The sequence below is a fragment of the Cibotium barometz genome, chromosome 47, assembly GCF_041138505.1.
Source record: "Cibotium barometz isolate CiBa-2024 chromosome 47, ASM4113850v1, whole genome shotgun sequence".
Taxonomy (NCBI): Eukaryota; Viridiplantae; Streptophyta; class Polypodiopsida; order Cyatheales; family Cibotiaceae; genus Cibotium; species Cibotium barometz.
The window spans coordinates 29,575,549-29,592,074 of record NC_141092.1 but is presented as its reverse complement, the minus strand read 5'-3'; the positions used below and the strand labels follow the sequence as shown (position 1 = coordinate 29,592,074).

Here is a 16,526-nt window from a genome sequence, read left to right as displayed (position 1 = left end):
CCCATGCCCCTATTATATAGGAGGGCCTTCAAGTGACTCTTCACTCTCCATTTCCCATGTGTGACCCTTGGATGCCTGACCCTAACCTTAACCCTTAAGGTTAGTCCTAATCCATGCTCCACTAGAGCTTGTTTCCATGCTCCCATGCTCACAAGCCTAATGTGGGTTAGCCTCCTAGTATATGTACACATAATGTGCATATAACAGTAACAAAATCACAGTATAGCAACAAAATTTTTCTACTAGAGATGCTGCTACTCAGCAGCAAAATTTCGCTATTAGGAGCGCTGCCCACCACAGCACAGCACGCGAAATTTTGCTGCTGGGACAACGAACCGAATTCACGACGTCTCGACAAAAAAAGTGCTGCTAGAAAACGTCGTTCTATCCCCGACATGTTGTAGTGATGGCACCTCAATAACCTATAAATTATACTATCTAGCATGCTCATTCTAAGATAACCATAGTGCATAAGCATGCTCTGATTTGTGATCATTTTGACTTTCCCCCTCACTAGGGTGTGCTATATATATATATATATATATACATTAGGAACTCAATGGAGTCTTTTTGGGCCCTTTAATTTGCCATGAGGTTATGGAAACGTTTAACTTTTTGACAAATAGGAGCCCGCCATGTAAGCAAAAACCAATGGTGATTAAGAGAGGTGTAAGAGTGGTCAAAGGGTGCACTTTTCTCCCCCAAAAAGGGGAGGGGGGCAATTTTACAATTTTCGGACCTCCATAAGTTCTACATACAGGCTCCAATTTGAGCGGAGATTATAGATCCATGATCTACGCATCAAGAGCTTTCCATAGATATGTTACATGATATGGTTTTATCCGCTAGATTTTAAATTCCATTTTTCTCCCAAAATTCAAATTCGAATAAAGTAGCCGTTTTGCAGCTTCAAATTAGAAAACGTTTCTTCTTAAAAGAAAAGGTTTGACTCCCTTAAACTGCCAAATAAAAGGGCCCAAGAAGACTCCATTGAGGTCCTAATGTATATATATATATATATATATATATATATATATATATATGCATCCTCCGGTCTACTGGGTAATGGTCGGAGTGCCTCCTCACAGTGTGATAGGGCATGGGTACTATAGATAAGCTAGCTAAGTAGCTACCGTGAGCTAAGCTGTCCACTATACTCGAAAAGAAACAAGGAATTGGAAACGAATATGCCATATATCTAATGGTGTAAGTCCATAAGTTCTCGGCCTCCTCCACTAATCTGCAAGCTGTTCCTATTTAGTTCTATCTTGATGGGGTCCTCCCATTGGGTAACTAATAGTCTCATGATCACGTCGTTGTGTGGTGTCTCTCCTACCATGGACTACAATAGTAAGGTCTCGTAGTGCCTAAAATAAGTTCTAGACTACCAACATAAGTGGGACATTGCATACAATATACAATGCCTACAGGTAATACATGGTGCAAGGGGATGGAATGGTATGTAGAACAAGTCCATAAAGGTGGCTCTGCAACAACTCTCCCGTAGTGGTGCATAAAAGTAGCATGAGTGGGTCTGGAAAGGGGGAATACTCAACTATCCTTGATAGTACCATTCCTTGCAATTTGGGTCCAAGATAGGATCACTCATGTCGGTCCACGAAATTTCCATGCGCACACGATCTTTAGTCATAGCAGAGTCGATTTCATTCTTCTATTTGGTATGTGCTCCTTCTCATCATCTCTCTTTTTTTTTCTCTATGTATGGTTAGTTAGTTTTTTAGTATGTGTATAGTTGCTATATTTTTGTACATTATTGGTTCGCGCTAGATTGTCATGGGGTAGCTTTTTTCCAACAGGCTCCCTCTTGATATATGTACATAAACTTTGTCAAGGAGCAAAACATGGAGGGAAAAATTAATGATATTAACATAAGTACCCCCTTCCTATTGTTGATCATACCTTGACCTCTCGAAAGGTATTGTAGGTTTTTTGCAACCACTCCTTCCAACTTTGCTCCATTCATGATTGTTGGCTAGGGGCGCCTTTTGTTTCTTGGTGTGGTAGTAGGTCAACTTCCAGCTTCTTTAACGGCGGCGGTAAGCGGATGAAGCTTATGGTTTCACCAATGTTGAGGAGCAATAGGGTTGACACTTGTTGCATAGTGGGTCACTCATCTAGGGAGACCAATGGGGTTGGGGCTTGGATAGCCATCAATGGTTTTGTAAACTTTAGCGATGTAGAGGCTTCACCAACCATCAATCACCATGTCTTATGTGATAGGGTTTCTTTTTGGGATCTAAACCTTTTTGGGCATTGGTGGTGAAGGTTTTATTACAACAGCTTTTCCTTTGTTGGCATTTGAGCTATTGAAGCCTTTATCGATCTCATTGACAAGAGGTTTGGGAATTTGTAAGTGGTAGTAGTGCAATTAGGGGTATACTTTTATGTTTTGGTATCCAAGTACAACGGTTACGCCCCCCGTAGTAGCATTGAGCTTTCAATAAGCATTTGGAGATCCATTTTGGGGTAGCTTGTAATTTGGACTTCTTGCATGATTCTTATGTTGTGGTCCTCTTTTCTTGGTCGGTTGAGGTAGTATGGATTGATAATTTTTGGGAACTCATTTCCAAGTAGAATTGGGTTGCCACTTTGTAGCTCGTCGACTGTGCTCATACTTTTCATTTGCAGGTGTCTATTGTGTGTGAAGGTAGAAGGATCGAGAGTTTTTTGGATATTGGACGCTGAAGTGGAGGGGGTTGAAGCTTCCATAGATTTTATGGATGTTGAAGCTTCCATAGATTTTATGGATGTTGAAGCTTCCTCCTCTTTGTGTGACCCTTAAGAATAGTGAGAGGTGGCAGGGGAATATAAGTAGATTGATCAGTTGTGCTGTTACCCACAGAGACCCTCCTTGTTGACCAGTTAATCATACATTTTGTAGCCTTCATCCATGTATAACCAAGTATTATTGGTTCAGGTAATGTTTTGGCAGGCATAACCTGGATTTCTACCACCATTTGGTTGCTGCCATCACAATATATCACTGTTTGTAATATCCCAAGAACCTTGGCATTTCTATCATGGATACCCTTCATCTTCAAGGAGGTATTTTTGAGTTGGGGTTTTCCCAACTAGTTCCATGCATTGAAAGAAATTAGATTGTAACTAGCCCCCATATCAAGTAATGCATTATAAAGCACTTTACCATAAGGGCTAGGCAATTGAATGGATGTTCATAGGGGTGCTATGTGCTCCTTTGTGTCTCCTTGAACTTCTCCCACAAAGGCTTGTAGCAAGTGTGCGTTTTTGGAGTTTGGCTCATCTTTCCCTTGCCTCCTCTTGGTATTGTGTCTCCGTTTGAGCAGTCCTTTCCTTGGTGGCTTCCTTGTCATTAGAAGCACATAAGGATTCTTTGGTAAGAGATCCATAGTCTTTTTTAAACTTGCCTCCATTAAGGAAATCACTAGTTTCAACTCCATCAAGAGTCTCAACATGTATAGTACCTTGTGGAGTAACTTCACAAACCCTCAATGTTCCCTTTTTAGTATATTTAAGTTTTTTCTTCTCACTGCGGATGCCATACATAAGTACAAGATACCCTACCTCTATCTTTATGTCCTTGAGATTTTTATCAAACCACTTCTTTCTTCGGTCCTTTTCTGTCTACATGTTTTTCATTACAATTTGTTGCTCCTCCATGAGTTGATCTAAAACAAATAGCTAGTCAGCTAATTCATTTATCATCAAGCTTTTCACTTACAACTACCCTTAAGCTAGGGATCATGAACTCCTAGGGCATTACTGCCTCAAGTCCATACACCATCTTCAAAGGCATGCAATTAATTGCAACTTTGTATGATGTGCGATAGGCCCATAAAGCTACTATGAGTACATCAAGCTTCAAGAGTCTTTGTCACAGTATTGAAATAAGAACCTTATTGGTGCTCTCTGCTTGGCCATTTTCCTGTGGGTAATATGGCGTTGACTTACGGCGGTGAGAGATCTTGAATGTGCTAGTGAGATTTTTTATTTTATCATTGTTGATAAAATTCTTACCTTGATCACTCACAAGCTCAAATGGACATCCAAAGAGTGTAATGATGTTCTCATAGAGAAGCTTAGCAGTCGCTCATGGCATCCACTTTTCGTGAAGCTATTGCTTCAGCCCATTTGGTTTGCACACCTTGAGATCACCAATCAACCAGCGTTTCTTTGAGGCTTGCAAGCCTTGGTTTGTGCGCTACTTGAGACAATGTGACACATGTCTTTGTTGGTACCACATTGGATTTCAACTTTTGTATGATGTCTTTCGTGGCTTGTCTGGCCACATCGGCGGGGGGGTGGTGCCTTATAGCCCGAGGTACTTTGTTCACTCGCTATTATGCCTCTAGGTGGAGGATGTCGTCTACCATCGTATGGCTTGTGTCATGGGGACTTGTACCTCGTGCAGCATCTTGGTCATGCTTCACTTATGCGAGGAGGATTCCTCAGTTTTTGCTGTTATGGCTCAACCTAACCCTCCTTAAAACACATCCAAAAACAGGATAACCTGATGAACCGCAAAACTATCATTTTGAGGACCTTTCCAATGGCCAAGCTCATAACCCTTGAGGTCTCCAAGCTCTACAACTCCTTGAGAAGCAATTCCACCATGTTTCCCACGAGCGTTCACACTGTCGCATTGCACTACGGGTCCTCATCCCTCCTCTCATCACCTCACCTCACTCACACACACTCACTAGCATGCATTAGGGAGAGAGATTAGCAAGAGCAAGACTCAATTGCACAATGAGAGAGTATGTTGTATTATGAGAGAAATTCACTTATATATACATGGCCATAAGTATTCACACTCACTTAAATTATAGGGCCGGCAGGGCACTTTAGGCTCATAAGAGGCCTAATGCTATTACAATGACTACTCTCATAATATATCCATGAAGTACATCACTTAGGACTTCATCCTAACTTGCTACCACACGCTCTTAAAGTGGGAATTGCCATAAATACTCCGTCACACCATTACGGGCGCCGGTCCAAGTTGTAGCTTTGGACACTATTGCTTCATATCTTGAATGCATGACCCTTTGGTGTATCTACTATGACTCCTTGATGTAAGATAATGGTGGTATCCCTTGTTAATCCTAGAATTAGATTAACATTCCCGCCTTCTTGATGGTGGCGATCGCGTCCTTGTGATCGCGTTGAAGACTTTTGTGTGGGGAGAATGAAAAAGCTTTATCGATGACGTTGATGTTGAGTGACGTTCAATGGTCTTTGTTTCTCTAGAGAAAATAAGAAAATCTAGTTAATGAATGAAGATGTTAGTTGTGTATTGGGAATTCCTAATGGAGTGGGGGGCGAACGATTTCATTTTTATATGTGTGAGCCCTGTTTTTTTCTCACTTTTTTTTTGCAATCATCGGCAAAGTTACATGTGATTTTTTGTTAGTGGGGACACTAAGAGATGTTAATAATGGGAGAGAAGGGAGAAGGACCTGGAGGAACGTAGACTTAATCATCAAAAGGAGATGGTGATTCTCAGTTCCTCATTTGATTCATTAAAGTGACATTCATCATTTGAAGTGCTTGTGGATGATGTCCCTTTGTGTGGCAGGATTCTTATCAAATTTTGTTGAGTAGGATTTGATCCTGTCTTCTTCTGCCCATGTGCTTTTCATGGTTTTATGTATATTTAAGTGCTCTTAGAAGCAGATTTTCATAAAGTATAAGAATGAGTCATACAAACTCTTATTGAACTGCTCTGTGTGGAAGTAGCAACTTGTTTATGTGAGGATTGAAAGAATTACGTCGACTTACAAGGCTAATATAGAGATCTTCACTAGGGATTGAAAATCATTGAGTTGTGAAGATTGTGGCATCATTTGGAGAGGTTTAAAATTTGATGGAAAGTTCTAGGCGATGGATTGTACCATTGACCAGGCTTTCGCCCACCATGGCCCCCCCATCCAGAGATATACCTGGAAGGTATCGATGGTGAGGCTTTGGTGCAAATGTTCTCCATGGCATGAGTATGGATATGTACTCATGGAGCAGCTGCTACATTAATTTAGCCAAAAGAATAGTAAGCAATAAGCTTAACAAATATATAGTGGCTATTGTGTGATATGGCTTAATCCGTGAGATGAGGCTTAAATCATGAAAGTGCAGGTTCTTAAGCTGTGAGATGGAACTCCTTGAATTGTAATTTTGTGAGATGGAATTCCATGAATTTACAGATTTTGACCCCTTTTTATTTTATTTTATGGGTCATCTATGTCATGATTTGCAAGCAACAACGGATTCTTATGCACTCATGTCTTACTTCCAGAGGGGTGACAAGAGCATTGTTATTTTGTTATTGATGTGCTCCTATGTCTACATATTGCTTCGTAAATTTGTTTGCTGAAATGATATCAAGGGAGTAGGGAAGATTGCTGATTTTTTGCTTGAATAGACAAGCTCTTGTGTTGGTGCTAAATGCACGAGAGTGGTTGAGTGATTTGCTTGTTGTTTCTTGGGCCTCCATTCTTATATCGAACTATAGGTGAAGTTGTTGGGGTTGAAGTCAGTGGTGGTGAGGTTTTCTTCACATTGTTCAATTTCGGCAACCATATGATGGAATTACCATCATAGTATCCTTGTTGTTGAATTACATGCATATGCACCCATTTTTTATGAACACTGTAATTTGGTGGCCGATGTGCTTTATGTTGAGGCTTTCTTCTTTGCGCAAGCTTCAGGGACTTTGTGATGCGCTTGGGGACCCAGGCTTTGGTATTTCTTTGGTAGCACCCTTGTTGCACCACTGTTTTTGGTACCCACACTTGTTGCATTGGTGGAGTTCTTTGAGGAACTTGCATAGGCTTGTGTGGACGTTGTTGTGTACTTTTCTTTTTCCTTGGCTTTCGAGTGCTACGTTGAGGAAGAAGTTCTGACTGTCGAGGTACCCAAATTTGATTGGCACCTTCATAGTAGCCTTGAGCTATAAGTAACTGTTTTTCCACCCACATTTTGATACTATTAAGATATCATGATTGTGGGAATCTTGGTGGAGTTTTCTTTTGGGTTGGTGTGGAAAGTTTAGGGCTCTCCTTGACTTTGGTTGGCGCTAAGGCCTGCAAGTTTGAGACTCATGAGCATTGTTGATGATGAGATTAGAGTGTCTTGTGGATTGGTTGTCGATGACGAGGCCTTTGAGAATGTGGTTGTCTCCTTTGTTGACATTTGTCGATGAAGATGCATAGGCTCCGGGGTCTTTCCTTTGGGTTCCTTGTTGTTAAAGATAGATGGTTTGGATCTGGGAACTTCTTCAGGAATAGCTGCCTGATTGTGAGGTTTTGGCATTGAGTAATTATTACTTTTTTTAAATTTGTAATGTTTATCTTTTTTGACATCTACATCAAATTCAACAAAAGATAACAAAAAATCAAAGATTAGAATGTATTCCATGAGTGGTGTATCTAGCTCTGGATCATCTATGTTTTTTGCTGACTCCATATCCTTCTCAATTCTCATCTTTCATCAACCAAGCAGTTAGGTCAGTAATATCCACCATGCCTTCCATAGTGCACATCCAAGATCCTTCCCAATTACCCGCATCAAGACAGAAAGAATTACTTTCTCATCCTTGATACCTTGAAGGGATCACGAAGGCATCAACTTCATATCTTCTAGAAGCTCTTCTATAGTGAAGCTTACCTTTTTGTTGCATGCTCTCCTCTAGATAGACTAGACGCAACCGACTCATTGTGCAAACACTATCTTTTTGTTGCATGCTCTCCTCTAGATAGACTAGATGCAACCGACTCATTGTGCAAACACTATCTTTTTGTTGCATGCTCTTCTATAGTGCACATCCAAGATAGCTTCAATAAGATCTTGGATGAGCATTTTGGTATTTTTGATTCCACTGCACTTGAGTTGCAAGAAGTGACAAGTCAATGTGATGTTACTGTGACTAAGCCTCGTGTTGGATCCTTCCTTCTCTTCTCCCCAATCATTAACATCTCTTAGTCTCCCAAATAACACAAAAATCACATGTAACTCTGCTTATGCTTAGCAAAAACAAAGTTTATATAAACTATACAAACAAATGAATGAATGAGAGTAGGTCTATGAAAGGTGGAGAGAAATTTGAAGAAGGATCATTAGGATATAAATACCAATCAACCCAAAGATCCACATTACAATGACCCAACTGTCTTCTTTCTTACTTCTCCTGTGTCTTTAGACGTTCTTTTCGGATATGTGCATATTCAGTCAAGATGCGAATATGCAAGTCTAGCTTCCTCACTCGTTTGAGGTGTTTGTTATTTCTATGAGTGCCATAATAGACACAATGGAAGATGATAGGTAGCTTGGATCCCAAAGAGAAGCTTGAAAGAGAGACCTACTGCAATGAGAGAAGGGCTTGAGAGAGAGAGAGAGAGAGAGAGAGAGAGAGAGAGAATCTTTTAGTTGTTGAGTCGAACAAAGAGATGTGATAGTCAATGAAGAAAACGGTTTTTAGGTGGGTTTGCTATAAAATATAAATTTTAAATTGCTAGCCTATCCGAAAACTTAAATATAAATTAAACTTTTTATGTTTTATGCATTTAAAAGTGAAAAATTAAAAAAATATAAGTTTTCGTTCTTTTAATTATTGTTGATTTAGAATTTGTAGGAACTTCAAAAACACAATGAAAGTGTATTAAATGAGATTGTCTTTTAATGACTATTGATATGGAATTTAGAGGGAACTTCAAAAACGCAATGAAAGTGCATTAAATATGATTGAAAGTTATTTTGAGACAATTATTTTGAATTGTAAGAAAAATTATTTTTGGGGCCCCTATATGGCCGAGATTGATGATGTTTCGAGAGTTTTAGTGACTAGAAAGAGAATCCTAGAGTGAAAATCCTAGAGAGGAAAAACTAGAGAGATCCCCTACTTTTAGGGCCAAAAGTAGGCTTCATTATGACTTTATCTCCTTAAACTATGTGGTTGGAGCATTTGGCTTGACATCATACATACTCTCTGCGGTCAGTGGTGGGGAAGTTGCAAGGTGGCTTTGACCGCATGTAGAAGTGGCTGGAAGCTTTCTTGAGGCTTTGGTAGCCTAGCTCTTTTCTCATTGATAGAGCTGGTGACCCCACTTGCCATCATAGACAACCTATGTGGTTGTTCCACCCCCTGTATGAGATAGCCTTCTCCTCATAGAGCGGCTAGCCGGAGGAGAAGTGTCTCTTTCTCCTCTTTCGATTACTTGATCCCCGCCATGTACATGACGCAAGTTTGTATCTAGCCCTTCGTCGTTGTATTTAGCCCTTCGTGGGGGGTAGTCTTTTCAGTAACTAATAAAAGGATCTTTTTCCCATGAGAAAAAATGTACTTAGAAGAGTTTTAAACTTTCAAGTGTTAACGAGCTTTTGACCTAGCTTTTTAAAGAATTCAAGGTGATGCTCAAGTTGAAGAACCTCTTACTAACATTTAGCATTAGTCTCACAGAATTATACTTGTAATCTTATAAGAAAGTGTATTGATGTAGTATTAATGCAAGAAAGTACCTTAGTACACGAAAGCATTCCAAGTTCTTTTAATTCAATAAAAGTAGTATTCCATAGAGGATAGAACTTAGATAACAACAAATGAGTTAGATTCTAAGTTTCTAGACTTCTTGGGGGATATCTTAATTCTTTAAGGGGGAGAGGCTGTTAGGTGCCTCATTTAACCAATCCAAGTATGTGTACAAATCACTCCCCATCGAGACCAAATAAGTTGATCCTTTTGTAACATAAAATGAGTGATATTAAGCACTTAAATAATAGCTTTCTTGTATTTAATTATTGTTTGTTTATGTTTGCAAGTTTCTTTGGTCAAATTAAAGCCTCAACACTAGGTAAGGCCTCTGAGGTATTAGGTCTTATAGTTTGGCTATGTCACACAATCACAAAGTTGCCTCCTTACTACCCTATGCTCACCAAACTAGTTCACATATCTCTGAGTTTTTGGAGTGCCTTGCAAAGGTAGGATAGTGTGAGTTTTTTCTCTAGGGACTACATTGGTCTCTACCAATGGCTGATAAGTTTAAAGTACAAAGGTGTATGAATGCATACTTTCATTCCAAGTTGTTTCTTGCAATTCAAGCCAAGACATTTAAAGTTTCCTTTGGCATGCAATGTGACCCATTCTATTTACTCTCAAACTTTTCTTACTCGCCTTAGGGCCCAAGATCCTCTTGTAGTTACCAATCTTATATCGCCGATAGGTGCTTTTTAATCCACCTGTAGGCAATGCCACCAAGGAAGCACCATGTGGGGTTTTGAACCCAGCACCTCTTGGTCCCAGACAAACATCTCTACCACTTGAGCTATCACCTCATTGGCTTTTACTCTCGAACTTTCCAAGTTAATCTTTCTTAAACACTAAAACTGGCTTGTATTTCATTCTAAAAGCTGACCTTTCTTTTTTTTGTAACACTTCAAACCAAACATGCCTCTTGTGAACCTTTCCTTTATTTGTAGCATTAATAGTACTAAATAAGTTGATTCATGTTACCATGGAGGAAGATATATATGCATTTTCATCTACCTTTCTTGTGTCCCTAGCTCCATAAGCTCAAAGCAGACCTATGAACGAAACATAGTAAAAATTTGTTTCTATCCATGTAAGAACATCACTATGGCTTTTCAAACCCAGACTACAATGCCATATCTATGTACCTCATAAAATAATAAAAAAGCATCTCAATGTGTGCACTAAGTGTGACCTTGCATAACGGTGCTACATTGTGAATCGTGATATAGCAAGACAAAGAAAATCGTTATAAAAGTTGCATGCTGATATATGTATTGGCAGTTATTTATCTCCAGTTGTCTATTGCTTAACTTGATAAGGCAGGCTCCTTTTTACATCCTAACTCAATCAAAACAGTTAATTAGAAAATCTAAAATACAAAAGTCCCCTTTTGGGTTTACAATTCCAAGAAGTATAGCTAGTAGCTATGGCCCTTGTCTCTTCTAATGCTAAAAACCAGATGCAGGAGATCTGCTACCGGTCCATCCTTATGTCATTATGCATCAAGTAGTGTATTGTTAAATGTACCCATGCCAAAAATGCATAGCAATTCCATTGCATTCTAGAGCCATGGGCACCACGGCTTTCGTTCCTGTGACAATCAAGCAAACCAAAACCCATCCTCATGAGCTACCACTGCAGAAGCATATCAACGTTCCTCCAAGCCTTTCTAAAACCCTTTGAATTAGTGGTGCAAGTCAGTGTCTTTTTGTGTGTGTGTGTTGGGGGGGGGAGTGTGCCCTCATTTTGCCAAGCTTTTACAGGGTTCCCCTCCTTTCTCCTCTGTTTTTTTTTTTCCCCTTAGTGTGCTGTTTTCTACACATATAAAGAGCTTAGTATGTTTTTCAATGCTTATGTAATCTCTTCTTCATTGGCCCTTTTTTGGCACCCCTTTTCCGACTTCAGAAGGAGGTAAAAAGCAGTCCATGGAGAGGCCTTCCACATTGAATGCGACTTCCTCGATTGCCCACATTTCCTCCATCCTTGTTTTAGTATGGCTCATGGCTTCCTCCCCAAACCTGAACAGAGTGACAACAGAATGACCCATGTGGGCTATATTAACACCATCCACTAGCCGGTAGTCTTGTATAGAGGATTCAATTGTAGTTTCCCAGTAGACAGCCTCAGCCCCATTGGCCTGAATTCTGGTCAGATGCGAGTCTTCCACGAAAACAAGCAAGCCTGTTCTCTGACTGAAATATCCATAGAGTACATGCCGTATTATTTCAGCAGGCCCATCGCTTCTTGAACTGAGGGTAGCTGGGTCAGCTGACAGCTTGAGCACAAAGCAATCTTCATCTCCGATCTTCTTCTCCCCGATGCAGCGAGCATTGATAAACAGGTTTGCAGTAGTTATTGGGTCAAGCCCCTGCTTTCAAAAAGCACAAAAGCGGCTCTTCATCAATGCCATCATCATGCACTCAACCTCTCACTGCTGCTAAGATTAGATCAATAAAAGCCCTGTGTTAAACGAGGCTATGGACGATTATCAAACCTGAACAGCTCTGCGCAGAGGCCTCACGGGGCCATTGGCTGCATGGGCACCCAGCCATGGTGTATACCTCCACACTACCTTGCCATTGCTCCCAGCTTGCACTGTATTGCCCTCGATTTCCAGCTCCACATGCCACTTGTCAGGCATCATTTGCCACAAGACAAACCACCCGTTCTCCGCTGCCTTGATTGGATTCTTCGTGATTCGTGTAGCCGTCTCAAATTCAGAAGTCAGCATTCTGACTTTGCCTCTGGTATAAGAGTTCTTGATTGAGGTTAAGAGCTTGAGGCCTCCAGTTGCAGCAATATACTGTTGGATGATGTATTGCGCACATGAAGTTTCCTGCCAACAAACAGAGCAGGTTATGTGACTGTGTTAAGAAGTGGGCTGTACTGAAGCAACATCTTGCACAAAACAATAAACTTCCACAAGGCCTTAAGGTTGCTTTTTGACAGGTTTTTGGGTATTTTAGCTCTCTTTTCTTTTTTTTGGGTGGGTGCATTTCTGCGTGAAGTGTGTGCTGCCCTCTGTCGTGTAGCTCCTAGGTATCGAACCCAGGTTCTCATCGTGAAACCCGACAGTTCTACCAGTTGAGCTACACGCTCGTCGGGCTTGGGTATTTTAGCTCTAAAAAATAGAGTTATTTATTTTGAGTGGCCATTAAAAAATAAGGTAAAATGTATTAAAAAAAATTGGTACTAATTCTACTAATCCCTTTATTTTGAAAGGTGACCCAGCCCGTCAAAAAACATCCTTGATGTCAAGGCCCATCAATTAGAAAGACTAAGGGCTTGGAATCCTGAAAGCCTTAAAAAGCTCGTAAAGTTCTTGTAAGTCAACATGTGACAAGTGACTAAACGGGTGTAGTTTTATGTACGTTGCTCTGTTCAGGCACCTTGAACACTCTGAGCTGGTTTGACATGCTGAGAAAGCCTTCCAAAGCTTAATGATGATTGCATTGACCCACTCATTCAGTAAGTTAACCACTATTATGTAACTTGAGGTCTATGATGTGGCTAAGTATGCTGAGAAAAAAGGCAAATTTTCTTTGGGTTTGTGCCATCTAATGTGTATTTATGTGTTCATGTAAGCATTGTGAGTCTTTGTGCTTAGCTTTTGATGGTAAGCATGCTAAGAAAGAACGCTAGAGCATGACAAAGACCAAGAATAAATTTGAGGAGCTTCATCGCACTCTTTGAAATTATGCCATCTGACTGTGGCTTTCTGTGTTGACGTGTTAGCTTAATCACTCTGATGTGGGTCTACGTGGGTAGCTTCTATTGGATATCAATGCTCCACCCTCATAAAATGTATTGTCCACGCACTGGCTAACTCATGTTTGTATGGCCCCCATTATGAGAAGTAGACATAGGTGAGAAGCCCGAGCACCGAGCATCCCCATGTTCACACAGAAAGGAGGCGTAAGAGGCCAAATGGTTTAGAGGTGGCTTAGACTACATTTGGCACACTGCCAAATAGGTTACATTCTACACTGGACCGTTTAACAATCCACACACGGAGTAAGGAGACTTTACTTTTGGACACCCTGTCATGACATTGTGGAGCCCAAGATGAGCCTGAATGGTTGTGGGAGGTAGGGAAACTCAATAGTAATTTCTAGTTCATCTTTATGGGCAGAGTCTACGCCGCGGACTGTTGCACCGACTATGACCGTGGACCTATGTGGTCATGTCATGGCTGCCCCGCATATACAGGTCTATATAGATATACAGCCAACCCATTTCTACATACAATTCATCATTCATCAATGTAAGTTTACTCCCTAACTTCTACTAGTATACAACTTCCGTCTTAGCAGTTCCAAATCAGAGAAGCTCTGTTCTCACACAGGAGCACACGAGTGTGGGGCTTTGCCATCTATTGTATCACTTCAGTAAATACACTAATACAATATTCTTCTCTCTCTCTCTCTCTTATTGTGCAATTTGAGTTTAAAAGTGTGTCGTAAAAGATCCTACTTCTTGTGAGTGTTCTCTTGTATACATCGCACGCCGTATCCTCTTACATGCTTGAGTTCTATGTTGTGGGTAAGTATGCTAAAAAAAGAAGGCTCGAGCATAGGAAGTGGTGAAAATTCTACTTGGGTAGCCGTATCACTGTGTATAAACTATGGCATCTGACGCAACTATGCGTGTAGCATGCTCTAAGCATTCTCATGTCCCTCTACGAATTAGCTAAAGCACTCAATGTGAACGGTAAATGTTAAGAAAAATAACCATAACATGAGAAACAAAAGGGCACATTTAGCAATCAAGCTAAAGCATGGACCTCAAATGAACCCATCTTTGAGCTTGCATTGCAAGATTTGGAGAGAAAGATATGGGTTCTTACAATGGGTACATCTTTCGTTGACAAGCGGCATAGCGGCAGGTGATCGTTGGAGACGGTGAAGGGAGCCAAGGGGCAGCCGAGAACGCCCAGAAGAAGCTTTGGATCAGATCTCCTGTTGGCAAGCAAGAGCTGAGGCAACTTGTAGCTTCTCTCCACCTGCTCTTTCACCCAGTGTAGCATGCTTTCCCAAGATTTTTCCTTCCTGTTGTGCCTGCCGCCATTGTCTTGGTATGCATCTGGTGTTGGGCCTTCCCACAGTGGAGCTAAGAAGTCCCCTACAGGGCTGATAGCAGAGCACGAGCTTCTCCTCTTGGACAGCATTCTATCCCCAACCCAGAGGCTCAAGAAAAACTGTAAAATGAGGCTTTCCAAGCTCTTTGAGATAGGGTTTTCAAGCTCTTTGAAATAGGGTTTCCATTTTGAAACTATCACAGGTTGCAAAAGATCTCCTGGTGTTTGAGAGAAGGGTTTCTACTTTCTTCCCCAGGCCCTGGCTTCCCAAGGTATGCCCAATAGATGTTCCTGCTCCTTCTAGCTATGTCAATTAGGGCTTCTGCTTCTTCCCAAGCTCTGTCAATTGGGGTTTCTGCTCTTTCCGCCGATGCTCTTTCAATTAGAGTTTCTGCTTCTTCCCAGGGGCTTATAGGTTCTGCTTCTTCCCAAACTCTGTGAATAAGGCTTTCTGCTCCTTCCTGAATCCGGGTTTCTGCCTCTTCCTAAGCTTTCCAGGTTGCTCAATCAGGGATTTCTTCTGTTCAGCTAATTTCCAACCTCTGAGACTTTACTTGACTAGGATTTCTGCCTCTTCTTTCCTGATTAGGGTTTTCTGCTCCCTCCGAGCTCTGAGATTTTCTCGCCTAGGACTTTGCTGCTTCCAACCTCTCTAAGATATATTCATCAGGGTTTTTACTTCTTGCTAGGCGCGGGTCTCTTGCTTCTGTCAAGCTCTAAGCATTGCTCGATTAGGAATCTCTGCTTTCTTCACAGCTTTGAAATTCGCCCAATTAGGGTTCTTTGCCGTCCAAACTAGGTGATTTGATCAATTGGGGTCAAGCTGACAAAATTGAGTTCCCTGTCCTCAAACTCTAGAAGACCCTAGAATGCAGTAGAGAAGTCCATTGATGGGTTTCTGCTTGCTGTATAAACTCAGTCAAGGAGCTTTCTGTTCAAAGAAAAGCTTAAAAATCTGCAATCAAGAAGAATTTCTTGATTCTCACCAGCTGCAAAGCATGCCTAGGCTAGAAATTGCTGTATATAAGGGAGTGTGATTGCACATAGGGGCACTAATCTCTGGAGCTAGGTTAACTAGATGTTAACTGTAACAAGGGTTTCTGAAGCTGCTCAAAATGAAGATTTGAAACAGTCTAGGGTTTGCTCAAGCACATGAAATCTCAAGCAGAACAAGCTCTCTAGTGAAGCTCTTCAACTGTTGCTGATGCTGCGGCTATGGTGTGCATAACCAGGGGACTAGAGAAGGTGAGTGGCAAAGAGAAAGGAAAAGGTGGGAGACAGGATTTATGGAAAAGCTGACAAAAGAAAGACACTAAATCCTGGAGGCCCTTGGTGTTCTTCCCATCTGTGTCTGTAGTACCTTCTCTCTCATAAATTCATAATCTGGGCACTAGTTTAGTAGCTAGTAGTGGGGTGGGGCAAACACCACCATCATCATCATCATCACCACCATCATGGCATCATTATCACTACCACCACAATGGATTCATGGATGATGGCACCATCATTACCACCACCACTTCTCTACCAAAACCTTGGATTAAAATCCAAGCAACCCCTTAACTTCCCTTAATCCCATCTCACTATGCTTAATCAAGGCCATTCAGCATCTCTCTCTTGAGAACCTATCCTTCCAAAACTTTAGTTTTTTTGTTTTTTAGTTCTTGAATTGTTGACCATTTTTCAACAATACATACCTTAATTGTTGGCCATTTTTTGTTTTTTTTTTTTTGTTCTTGAATTGTTGGCCATTTTTCAATGATACATACCTGAATTGTTGTCCATTTTTTGTTTTTTTGTTCTTGAATTGTTGGCCATTTTTCAATAATACATACCTAGGTTTGGTAAAAGATAGGAGGTACAGCTTACCCTATAACTTGTTCAAAGAAATATTTCCTTTTCAAAAAATTAAAGGTTTTGTTATAAGTA

General features: G+C 40.8%; 1 protein-coding gene across 1 annotated transcript; it reads right to left on the bottom strand.

Moving 5' to 3' along the window:
* Positions 1–10,863: 10,863 nt before the first annotated feature.
* Positions 10,864–15,965, bottom strand: LOC147611567 (uncharacterized). The gene is made up of 3 exons (XM_086784654.1): positions 14,367–15,965; positions 12,015–12,356; positions 10,864–11,888 (listed from the first exon to the last, which is right to left on the bottom strand). Exons 1-3 carry the CDS (start codon positions 14,685–14,687, stop codon positions 11,388–11,390), a joined length of 1,164 nt encoding a protein of 387 aa, XP_086640780.1. The 5' UTR covers positions 14,688–15,965; the 3' UTR covers positions 10,864–11,387.
* Positions 15,966–16,526: the final 561 nt, after the last annotated feature.

Bases quoted from the DNA above. Each gene is read 5' to 3' on its own strand.
- LOC147611567 (XM_086784654.1), bottom strand. From the start codon at position 14,687: ATGCTGTCCAAGAGGAGAAGCTCGTGCTCTGCTATCAGCCCTGTAGGG. The intron at 12,357-14,366 runs GTAAGAACCCAT...GTTTGTTGGCAG, and splicing joins CAACGAAAGATGTACCCATT to GAAACTTCATGTGCGCAATA. The intron at 11,889-12,014 runs GTTTGATAATCG...TTTTGAAAGCAG, and splicing joins CTCTGCGCAGAGCTGTTCAG to GGGCTTGACCCAATAACTAC.